Source organism: Heptranchias perlo, chromosome 4 (assembly GCF_035084215.1).
Source record: "Heptranchias perlo isolate sHepPer1 chromosome 4, sHepPer1.hap1, whole genome shotgun sequence".
NCBI classification, from domain to species: domain Eukaryota; kingdom Metazoa; phylum Chordata; class Chondrichthyes; order Hexanchiformes; family Hexanchidae; genus Heptranchias; species Heptranchias perlo.
In genome coordinates, this window is record NC_090328.1 from 86,564,976 (window position 1) to 86,577,716 (window position 12,741).

Sequence of the window (12,741 nt, forward strand, 5' to 3'; positions counted from 1 at the left end):
AGGAAAATTGAGGGGCCTCATCTCTCTCAGATGCAATGTACCTCTGGTAGGCTGCACTTATCTCGTGCCCAGTGGGGGCCCAGAGAGAGAATTTGTTTTTTCTCGCAGCTGGAGGTCAAACCAGTGGATTTTACTATTCGCAGAGACTATTTCAGTGAGTCACTGCTGATGTGCAGTAGATGGGCAGGACTCTGAGAGATGCATGCTGTCACTTCTTAAGAGTCATAACTTTCCAGATCACTGTGGACTTTGTCTGCAACATCCATAGTCTGGTGTTAAAGTGAGCAAGAATGGTCCAGTTTGCCATTTATGGTTCTGATATTTTAAAACCGGTTCAGAGTGGCAACAACTGTGCCCATCTATGTGGGGGAAAGCCAGCAACTATGTAGACTAGGGGAGAAGAGAGCTTCGGAATCAGCTGATTGTGGTGGATAAATTCTATTAGATCCGCCATTGTAACTTTTTGTTTTAGTGAAAAATGCATCAATTTTTATGCCTTTCTTCACAATTATAACCTCTCAATCTTGGTATCGTTTAACTAAATGTTTGTTATATCCTGTGAAAAATTCATCAATTTTTCACGCCTTTCTTCATAATTATAAACTCTCAATCATGTTATCATTTAACTGAATACTCACTGTATTCTTACCGCAGCTCTGTCGTTTCTATAATGAGGTGCTCAGCAATGCATGCAATGCTCCAACAGTGGCCTATCCACTGCCTTGTACAAATTCAATATGGCTTCTATGCTTTTATATTCAATGTCACAATATTTAAAACCCAGAATCCTGTTCACTTTTTTATTGCCTTTTCTACCGGCTTTAAAGATTTATGTATTTACACCCTGAAATCAGTTTCTCCACTTTGTTAAGAATTTATACATTAGGATATACTTCCTTTTGCCCAACGTTGATTACTTCCCACTCCTCTGCATTGAACTGCATTTGCTATCTGTCTGCCCATTTGCTAACCCGCCTATGCTATCCTGCATCCTCCTGCAACCTCTTACTTTCTTCCTTACAGTTTGCCCTGCCCCCAAATTTCGTACCATCACCAAGCTTTGTTATCATTCCTCTTGTGCCTGTGTCCAAATTATTTATATAAATGGAAAACAAATGGAAAACAGATTCCTGGATACAGCACTATCCACTCCCTGTTAACCTGAAAATATCTATTTCCGTCCCTATTCTGTTTTCTGTCCCTCGGCCATCCTTCTATCTATGCAGTTACATTCCCTTTAATACCATGCCGCTTAATCAAATTTGCTTCACAAGATTGTGGATGTTGGGTCAATTGGAGCTTTCAAGAACGAGATCGATAGATTTTTTTTGTTAGGTGAATGTATCAAGGCCTATGGAACAAAGGCAAATAAATGGGGTTGAGGTACAGTTCAGCCATGGTCTAAGAAAGACTTGCATTTATATAGAGCCTTTCACGGCCTCAGGACGTCCCAAAGCATTTACAGCCATTGAATTACTTTTGAAGTCTAGTCACTGTTGAAATGTAGGAAATTGAATGGCAGAACAGGCTTGAGGAGCTGAATGGCCTACTCGTGTTCCTATGAAATCATGAATGTGCTCCTTGTATGTTTTAGGCATGTGAACTAAGTTTTTTTTTCAGAATAAAGATAAAATTGAGAAACTTAAAACTCAAGCAGAGTCCTTTTGCCAGCGACTGGGAAAATACCGTATGCCATTTGCCTGGGCTAACATAAACATTATGAATGTGGTCTCCACGGCAACTGATAGGGATTCAATGGAGGTTGAAAACATCAATGGTAATATTTTAAAAATATATTCCCACTGCATTTGAATTTGGCCATTTTTTGTCTTTTCTAAGAGCGTTTCAAACTGTAATAAATTACCTTTATTTTTCTGTTGTACCCTAATAAGGTAAAGGAAACAGTGGAGACAAAAAAGTTTTCACACAACAAAGACGACTTTCTGAGAGGTCAGCTCTTTTGGAGGATCAGCATAATTTGTCCAATTTTAAAACTGCCTCAATTACCATCAATAACTTCTTTAAGCAGGTACTTTTCAGTCTTGTCTAGCTGTATGGTGTTTCCACACTTTTTAGTGTAGCAGTTAACACACATTGTTACACTTAGAGCAGGGGTGATGAAGATTTTTGTCTTTGTGGGCCACACAGGTACATATCATGGAACCTCACAGAGCACATGTAAAAGTTAAATCCATGTTACCATGAATTTACATATATATTAAGTTTCAGATTTTGAATTTATCCACCAATGAGGTAATCGTGTTTAAAAACATACAAAACTTAAACAAGACAAGATGGCAAATAAAAAAAAATATAAGCACAAATTAAACTCAATTGCTTGGGATTTGAGGGATGGATTTCCAGGACTCCAGAGCCTCAGATTGCCTATCTTTGCCTTGAGATCTTGCTAAACCTTTGATAACATGCTTGGGAAATGAATAGTAAACCCTGTCAAGTAATTATTTTTAGTTACTGGATTTATTCTATGGCTCCATAAGATCCCACTACAGCTGATAGGTTTAGATGACGAGGGATGGAAAGAGGCATGTGTAGAGCATAGACCAATTGGGCCGAGTGGCCTGTTTCTGTGCTGTAGATTCTATGTAATTCTTTGAAAGCAGTAGGACATCAGAAAAGACCTTGTTTAAGTTTAAAATATTAAGCAAATTTACTTTACAAAAGATGAACAAGCACATAAGTAACAGACATATAATATAGTTATATACTTACAGTAGACATCTTTCCACCAAATTACTTGTGTGGACAAAATATTAAAATGAGTGTGACTCTGAGAACTAAGCTTTGTAAATAACTTAGTGCTTCTTTTTGTTAGCCTGGAAAAGAGAGAGGGGATTAAGAATATCCGACCAGTCAAATTTAAAAAGGAAATGTCAGTCAAATACAAATGGAACCAATCACACAGTGTTGCTTAAGTTTGAATTATTCCTCTACAATTGGCAAAATTTGCAACATTGTATTGGCATAGGCTTGACACAAGGTTCTGGTTTAGCTAGCTGTTAAACTCTTACACAGGTATTTTTCATAGGCGTTTATGCCGTTTCTTTGTGGTTTCCATCAATCTTCTGCTAACGTTGTAGTGGGCAATTAGGAAACTCCTGTGGACATTCTACCCCCTTATGTATAATGACTGGATTCAAAAAGACATCCACCAAATCAAAACTAGACAAAAATGCTTCATTTAGGAACACACTCCCTTTTCTTGTCTTTCCTGAAAGCACTGACTTTTGCAAGGTTACAGTTCCACATTCACCAGTATGGGCATTCACAAATTCATTGCTGACTAGTTTGTCGTAGAGGTTTCTGGGACTAGTGTCTATATCACAACATTTTGCAATGTGACATTACAGGTAAGGCTAAGCAACAGCATGTAGAAGCAGGGACCAAATCCAGAAAGAGAATTAGTCACCACAAAATAGGTGTTCCTGTAGAAATAGAGCCACTTGAAACATTCCTTTTGTAGGGAACCCCATATAATCTATTTGAAAAAAGTCATCAGTTCGTTCACTGAACCTTATAAGAAGATTGAACAAGCAAAGAATGATGAAACAAATATGGGAAATAGTGGGTTAGTCAGCATTTAAAACAAAGACAGGTTAATATTTTAATTACTTAAGAACTTTGGAATTAAGGACCAGTAACTATTTTTAAATTCCACCATTCAAAGATTCTCGGGTGGGCCCAAAGGTGTTGAGTTTGTTTTGTGTTATTTACAGGAAGGTGACAGGCTAAGTGATGAAGATTTGCTCAAATTTTTAGCTGAATTGAAAAGGTCTTCTGCGTCCCTAAGAAGATTGCGGCCAATATCAGGTATCAGTTCTATTTCATTTAAGCTCTAGATTTTATCAGACCTGGTTTGAAGTTAATGATTAAATGTAGAAATTAGGGAGGAATCAAGCTGACAATTTGAATTGACTCAATTGGACTTATTCAAATTGAATTCCTGTATATCCAAATTTGATCCTATCCAGTCGTTTTGGGCCGGCCTGTGTACGTCTCTAAAAGCAACAAGGTGACAGCCATTCACAAATGAACATATTATCTCGCTGCACATAATCAGTTGTGCTACTGCCTGCTGCTATGCTGATCATTTGGCAAGCAGTTACCAACTGTTGTTTGGAACCACAACAATAGAGGTAAGTGCTTTTATTAATTTAATTTATGTCTTCGCTGCTGATGAGGCTCCCCAGTGGCAGCACGGACTCATAAATTTACCCCTTTAGATTTATCCCCAATTACGTAGCAGGGAGGGATATCCATCTGCTCTTTCTCTGGATGTTTCGTAGATTGGAAAGTATGAAGCCCCATGATAAGTGTCTGTATGTGACACTAATCTATTGTGAAGAGAGTTATTTGACCTTATGGTGGGCAGCTGTCTGGTCAGTCCTTCAGAGACTAGTGAGCAGTGGATATAGCCTCATGGTATGTTTCCAGTAGTCAAGTGGGATGTAATGTTGATGTGCAATCTTGTGGTGATGATGTATCCACCCAATCGCTGGCCAACCTCATTAGTATAGTCAGTTCTGCTGTCTATCCAATGCTAGAAGGCATAAACAACAAAGACAACAACTACTTGCATTTATGTAGCACCTTGAGGTGTGAAGAGAATAAGATAGTGAACCAGGAAGAGAGAGAGGTTAGAACAAGTGGTGGAAAGCTTGGTCAAAGAAACTGGATTTGAGGAATTTCTTGTTTAAAGAGAAGAAAAAGCCAGAGAAGCTGAGAGATTTAGGGAGGGAGTTTCAGAGAGTAGGACCCAGATGACTGAAGGCTTTGCCAACATTGGCGGGGCAAAGGGAGGAGGGGATGTAAAAATGTTGAGAGTTTTCAGGAACAGGGCTTGAAGGAAGATATAGGACTAGAGAAGATTACAAAGATAGGGTGGGCAAGACCTTGCAGAGATTCAAAGGCGAGAATGAAGATGTTAAACTGAAAGCATTAAGGAATAATGAGCCAATGTAGGATGGAATGATAGACAAGCAGGACCGGGCAGAACAGGATGTGCGCAACATTCTTTTGTGTTAAAATGGGATAGCCATGTGGTGAAGATAGAATACTAGAGCCTAGTCTTTCGTTGTTTCCAAGCCTTTATTCACAGATTCCCCTTACACACACACCATGCCCGAGATAAGCTCTCCGATAAAAAGGATACAAGAGAGTTCTCAATTGATACCCACCACCTGAATATAATTAACATTCATTGATATAAATCGTACAATTAACATTTTGGACAAGCTGAAGTTTAGGGAGTGTGGGAAGTGGCTTGGAGAGCATTAGGGTAGTTGAGTCCAGAGGTGAGAAAATAATGTAAAAGCGTATCAGCAAGGGAGGGCCTAAGGTAGGGGTGGAGGTGGCAATGTTGCGGAGGTGGAAGCCAGTGGCCTTTGTGATGGAGAGAATGTGGGGTCTCAAACTTAGCTCAGGGTTGAACAGGATTCCAAAATTGGGAACAGTTTTATTCAGCCTGAGACAGTGGCTGAGGAGGGAGATGGAGTCAATGGCAAGGTGGCAGAATTTGCTGTGCTGGCTAGAGACAGTGGCATAGATCTTCCCTATGTTGAGTTGGAGAAAGTTGTGACTCAGTCAAGACTGGATGTCAGACAAGCAGTCTGATAGCATTGAAGCAGTCAGTAGGTCAAGAGCTGAGTGTCAATGGTGTTTATTTGGAAGTTGACCCCTTGCCTGCGGATGTTGCCGCCACGGGACAACATGAGGAAGACGAGGGAGCCAAGGATACGCCAGCGGTGACAGCGTGGGGAAGGGATGGGCAATCATTGCTGCAGATGCACTGGCAAAGTTCATATATGTTGGGGTGGAACTGTGCAATGGTAGTCTCATGGAGCTGGAGCCTGGAGGAGAGGCATTGGGAGAGGATGACATGGTCTTTTGTGTTGAATGTTGCAGAAAGATCAAGGAGGATGAGCAGAGTAAGTGCATCAAGGTCACAGATGATGTCGTTTGTAATTTTGGATAGGGCCATTTCAGCACTGTGAAAATAGCAAAAGCCAGACTGAAGGGATTCGAACAGGGGGAGAGATGGCTATGGAGCTGGGAGTGATGACGTGTTAATGGCCTTCAAGAGGAAAGGGAGTGAAACAGCAGCCTGCAGTTCTGACTTTTGTGCTATGAGGGCAGCTACATAGCCTTCACCTGATACTTCCTCACAGCATTGTGACTCAAATCAAGAATTCAGTGGAGTCAGGGAAACAAGCTTAATTATCAGTGACACAAGCTGGAGTTGCCAAGCACTGCCCTGTGAAGTGGTATAATGCAGAGTCAAGCCTATGGTGACACATATAGTTCACCAGTTTCAGCCATGCACTCAAGTGGAGGCACCAAAGTGGGACCAGTACTCCCAGAGTACTGAAGGGAAAATCAGAAATTTGTTCACTATACGCTGTATTCCAACATCTCCCTGTGGCATATAGAGCACCATTGACAGAGTGCAGACTGTAAATTCAACTCAGGAAAGTGTGTGACATGGAGAGGTATCAATTAAATAACTTGATTAAAACAATTATAACCTGAAATAAAATGTTGTTGCCAAAAGAATATTATCCAATCATCATTACTGGATGGATTATTTTTTGGTTGCAGAGGTTGAGAGTTGTTCAAACTGTTGCTTTTCATGCTTGAAATATCAACTTGGCTCAGTTGGAAACACTTATCGCTGCTGAAGGATGTGGGCTCAAACCCAGGCTAGGACTTCAGCACTCGACTTTGAAACTCCAGTGCAGCACTGATGGAGTGCCGCATTGATCGAAGTGCTGTTCTTCAAATGAAAAATTAAATTGAAGCCCTGTCGGCCTGTTCAATGCATATTGAAGATCCAGTTGGTACTAATCAAAGAAGAGCACAGAGGTCTCCCATTGCTCTGGCCAACATTCCTTCCTCAACCAATACAAACAAAAATGGAATGATTGACCATTAATTGCATTGCTGTTTGTAGGATGTTCATAAAATCATGGAATCTTTACAGCACAAAAGGAGGCCATTCGGCCTGTCGTGCCTGTGCCGGCTCTTTGAAAGAGCTGTCCAATTTAGTCCTACACCCCAGCTTTTTCCCCATAGCTCTGCAAATTAGTTCTCTAAGTACATATACAATTGTCTTTTGAAAGTTCCTGTAGAATCTGCTTCCACCACCCTTTCAGGTAGTGCGTTCCAGATCTTAACAACCCTCTGAAAAAAAATTCTCCTAATTTCCCCTCTAGTTCTTTTGCCAATTATTTTAAATCTATGACCTCTGGTTACCAACCCACTTGCCAGAGGAAACTGTTTCTCCTTATTTACTCTATCAACATCCTTCATGATTTTGAACACCTCCATCAAATCTCCTCTTAACCTTCTCTGCTCTAAGGAGCCAGCTTCTCCAGTCTCTCCACATAACTGAAGTCCCTCATCCCTGGTACCATTCCAATAAATCTCTTCTGTACTCTCTCGAAGGCCTTGACATCCTTCCTAAAGTGTGGTGCCCAGAATTGTACACAATACTCCAGCTGAGGCCTAACCAGTGATTTGTAAAGGTTTAGCATGACTTCCTTGTTTTCGTATTCAGTGCCTCTATCTACAAAGCCAAGTATCCCATACACTTTCTTAACCGTCTTATCAACTTGCCCTGCTTCAAAGATTTGTGACTATGCACCCCCATGTCTCTCTGCTCTTGCACCCCCCTCAAAATAGTACCGTTTAGATTATACTGCCTCTCCATGTTGTTCCTCCCAAAGTGCATCACTTCACACATATCCACATTAAATTGCGTCTGCCATGTATCTGCCCATTTCACCAGTCTGTCTATATCCTCTTGAAGTCTGCTACTATCTTCTTCACTATTTACTAGATTGCCAAGTTTTGTATCATCCGCAAACTTTGAAATTGTACTTCCTTTACCCAAGTCCAGGTCATTTATATATAAGAGAAGCAATGGTTTTGATACCGATCCCTGGGGGACCCCACGGCATACTTCTCTCCAGTTAGAAAAACATCCGTTCACCACTACTCTCTGCCTCCTATCCCTTATCCAATTACACACCCAAGTTACCACCGTCCTTTTATCCCACGTGCTTCTATTTTCTGAATAAGTCTATTCTGTGGTACTTTATCAAATGCCTTTTGAAAGTCCATATATGCAACATCTACTGCATTACCTGTATCAACCCTCTCTGATACTTCATCCGAGAACTCAATCAGGTTGTTGCTGCATACAAAATGGCTGTAGCATTTGTCTCCATAACAACAGCCACAATATGTGAAGTGCTTTGAGACATTTCTGAAAGATGGGATAAGGTGCTATAAGTTCTTTCTAATTCATATTTTCCGATGTGTTTCAGGTCTAATAAAACTGGAAATCTCACCAGCTGCAGAGAATCCTGCATCCTGCATTACACCTGACCTGTTACCAGTGAAACCATATCCTGAAAACCGTAGCCGACCAATCAAAGAATGTCTAGAGTTCCCATCTCGAGAAGTCCATGTTCCACATACCTCTTACAGGTGAGTGACCAATTATGCCTGTGTAAAATAAAAATCTGCTGAGCTTTTACATAAAGCTTGTCATTTTAAAGTTACTTCCCAAAGTGTCTTTATTATCAAGTTTTCTGTCGCTTTTTTCATTTTATTGATTGTGTAGTTTCTGAGGTTGTGGGTATTTGGATAGCCTTGTCATGGTAACAGCTTAGGTGATTCTAAACCATTAATGCAATCACTACAGGGCAGGGTTGCCCGAGAACTTTTAATAATAATTTTATAGATTATAAGCTATGCTGTGTTTCACAGTGCTTATAACACAATAATTCAAGAATGGTTAAATTTGAATATATGAAAAACCCTGGCTCAGGCAGAATAATTTTTTTTCTCCTCTCCTTTCCCAATTCCCATGCCATTTGGTATGTGCAGATAAAGTTTTGATCTGAAGAGGGAGTATTTGCTTTCTTTTTGCAGGCACACTTGTGCATTATTGTTGTAGCAGTAACCTGTTTACTTTACAAAATAGATAAAGAACGTGAGAAAGCATTGAACTAGAAAAGTGATTCAGATAATTCACCCACTCCTTTTTCAGACCATGCACAATGCAACTTCGCTGTTAAATGAGTCTGACAAAAAGGATATATCCCCACTCTTGTTCAGCCATACTAATAAAATACATGCAAGAGTATTGTGTAGAGGGAAAAAATAATTGCCTTAAATGCATTAATAAATGGCATTTATATTTATTATAAATGTGCATTTATTGCTTTGTTTGCTATTCAATGCTGAAGTTAACCAATTAATTTTAAACAAGTTAACGGTTGTTTATATTTTCAGAGCTTTCCCATTGAGTCTCTATGTTTATTATCATCACCGTTACAGCAAACTATATTTTTCGGTGTGACGCTATATCTGATGTGGCTGGAGGGGGGCTTTTACATCAACTTCAGCACGAGACCAGGATTATAATGTCAGCTGTCAGAAAGGCAGATCTTTCCAAGGAGATAATGCATTCTGTTCCACAGAGTTATAACATGCTTATATATAATCACCCAGTAAAAGGACAGTTTTTTTTCCCCTTGAAACACATGCCAGGTGACCCCATTACAACCATTGTTAAGCTGTATCGTTCTGTAAAATCTTTTCTTCTCATCATGGAATTATCTTAAAAAATGCAGTTGATATCACATGGAGGAGCCATCTCATAACAAAGATTATTCATCTCATAGCACTGCTGACCTTTGCACCATTCAGCAAGGCAAAAGAAGCAGCCAATATTATCAATGTTATTATTTATAATAATAGGCATCTCTGAACCTATTATAAGTATATATAATATCCTCATTATCGTATTCTCATAATATCCAAACCACTTACACACCACTGTTACACATTCCCTACCACTATTATTTCCCTGTGTACTGAGTGTGAGTAAATGTACTGTTTAAAAAAAATATAGCCTCAAACCAACTATTTTTAAAAAAAACACAGGACCTTAATTTTCTCCCTATGGCAGTAGGTGTTCCACCATTCAGTGCTACTGGCTCCACAAAGATATCTTCAAATTTAGCATGTGTTTGTTGATTAGAGGGGAAGCAACGGCAATCTGCCTGAAATCGGGCAGGAATAATGGGCAGAAATTTGTCGTTGGTGGTAGCGCAAAATGGCTGATAGCGAATCGGCCACCCCTTTTACACTCCGCCTGATTTTCTTTTCCATTGGAAGATCAAGCCACACCATATTTAATGCTGGCAGTTACTGTAATGAAGAGCTTTTTCTCACACTGTATACTATTTTGATATCAATGATTTATTTTGAGTTCAAAGTTACTGCTGGTAATACTAACTACACATAACGTGTTCATCTGACACACTTTTTCTGCCACTTTCATCAGTGACCTTCCCTCCATCATAAGGTCAGAAATGGGGATGTTCGCTGATGATTGCACAGTGTTCAATTCCATTCGCAACCCCTCAGATAATGAAGCAGTCCGTGCCCGCATGCAGCAAGAACTGGACAACATCCAGGCTTGGGCTGATAAGTGGCAAGTAACATTCGCGCCAAGCAAGTCCCAGGCAATGACCATAGAATCATAGAATCATAGAAGTTTACAACATGGAAACAGGCCCTTCGGCCCAACATGTCCATGTCGCCCAATTTATACCACTAAGCTAGTCCCAATTGCCTGCACTTGGCCCATATCCCTCTATACCCATCTTACCCATGTAACTGTCCAAATGCTTTTAAAAGACAAAATTGTACCTGCCTCCACTACTGCCTCTGGCAGCTCGTTCCAGACACTCACCACCCTTTGAGTGAAAAAATTGCCCCTCTGGACCCTTTTATATCTCTCCCCTCTCACCTTAAATCTATGCCCCCTCGTTATAGACTCCCCTACCTTTGGGAAAAGATTTTGACTATCTACCTTATCTATGCCCCTCATTATTTTATAGACTTCTATAAGATCACCCCTTAACCTCCTACTCTCCAGGGAAAAAAGTCTCAGTCTATCCAACCTCTCCCTATAAGTCAAACCATCAAGTCCAGGTAGCATCCTAGTAAATCTTTTCTGCACTCTTTCTAGTTTAATAATATCCTTTCTATAATAGGGTGACCAGAACTGTACACAGTATTCCAAGTGTGGCCTTACTAATGTCTTGTACAACTTCAACAAGACATCCCAACTCCTGTATTCAATGTTCTGACCAATGAAACCAAGCATGCTGAATGCCTTCTTCAGCACCCTATCCACCTGTGACTCCACTTTCAAGGAGCTATGAACCTGTACTCCTAGATCTCTTTGTTCTATAACTCTCCCCAACGCCCTACCATTAACGGAGTAGGTCCTGGCCCGATTCGATCTACCAAAATGCATCACCTCACATTTATCTAAATTAAACTCCATCTGCCATTCATCGGCCCACTGGTCCAATTTATCAAGATCCCGTTGCAATCCAAGATAAGCTTCTTCACTGTCCACAATGCCACCAACCTTGGTGTCATCTGCAAACTTACTAACCATGCCTCCTAAATTCTCATCCAAATCATTAATATAAATAACAAATAACAGCGGACCCAGCACCGATCCCTGAGGCACACCGCTGGTCACAGGCCTCCAGTTTGAAAAACAACCCTCTACAACCACCCTCTGTCTTCTGTCGTCAATCCAATTTTGTATCCAATTGGCTACCTCACCTTGGATCCCGTGAGATTTAACCTTATGTAACAACCTACCATGCGGTACCTTGTCAAAGGCTTTGCTGAAATCCATGTAGACCATGTCTACTGCACAGCCCTCATCTATCTTCTTGGTTACCCCTTCAAAAAACTCAATCAAATTCGTGAGACATGATTTTCCTCTCACAAAACCATGCTGACTGTTCCTAATCAATCCCTGCCTCTCCAAATGCCTGTAGATCCTGTCTCTCAGAATACCCTCTAACAACTTACCCACTACAGATGTCAGGCTCACCGGTCTGTATTTCCCAGGCTTTTCCCTGCCGCCCTTCATAAACAAAGGCACAACATTTGCTATCCTCCAATCTTCAGGCACCTCACCTGTAGCTGTCGATAATTCAAATATCTCTGCTAGGGGACCCGCAATTTCCTCCCTAACCTCCCATAACGTCCTGGGATACATTTCATCAGGTCCCGGAGATTTATCTACCTTGATGCGCGTTAAGACTTCCAGCACCTCCCTCTCTGTAATATGTACACTCCTCAAGACATCACTATTTATTTCCCCAAGTTCCCTAACATCCATGCCTTTCTCAACCGTAAATACCGATGTGAAATATTCATTCAGGATCTCACCCATCTCTTGTGGTTCCGCACATAGATGACCTTGTTGATCCTTAAGAGGCCCTACTCTCTCCCTAATTACTCTTTTGCCCTTTATGTATTTGTAGAAGCTCTTTGGATTCTCCTTTGCCTTATCTGCCAAAGCAATCTCATGTCCCCTTTTTGCCCTCCTGATTTCTCTCTTAACTCTACTCCGGCAATCTCTATACTCTTCAAGGGATCCACTTGATCCCAGCTGTCTGCATGTCATATGCCTCCTTCTTCTTTTTGACTAGGGCCTCAATCTCCCGAGTCATCCAAGGTTCCCTACTTCTACCAGCCTTGCCCTTCACTTTATAAGGAATGTGCTTACCCTGAACCCTGGTTAACACACTTTTGAAAGCCTCCCACTTACCAGACGTCCCTTTGCCTGCCAACAGACTCTCCCAATCAACTTCTGAAAGTTCCTGTCTAATACCA

The 12,741-nt window shown here is 40.8% G+C and overlaps 1 protein-coding gene across 3 annotated transcripts in view; it reads left to right on the plus strand.

The window, feature by feature from the left end:
* The window catches only part of dock8 (dedicator of cytokinesis 8), a 233,949-nt gene that overhangs the window by 102,923 nt on the left and 118,285 nt on the right, over window positions 1-12,741 (plus strand). For all 3 annotated transcript variants that reach the window (XM_067983264.1, XM_067983265.1, XM_067983266.1), the window contains 4 exons: window positions 1,621-1,777; window positions 1,893-2,029; window positions 3,735-3,828; window positions 8,346-8,508. In XM_067983264.1, the coding sequence (XP_067839365.1) occupies window positions 1,621-1,777; window positions 1,893-2,029; window positions 3,735-3,828; window positions 8,346-8,508 (551 nt within the window). The remainder of the gene's footprint in view (window positions 1-1,620; window positions 1,778-1,892; window positions 2,030-3,734; window positions 3,829-8,345; window positions 8,509-12,741) is intronic.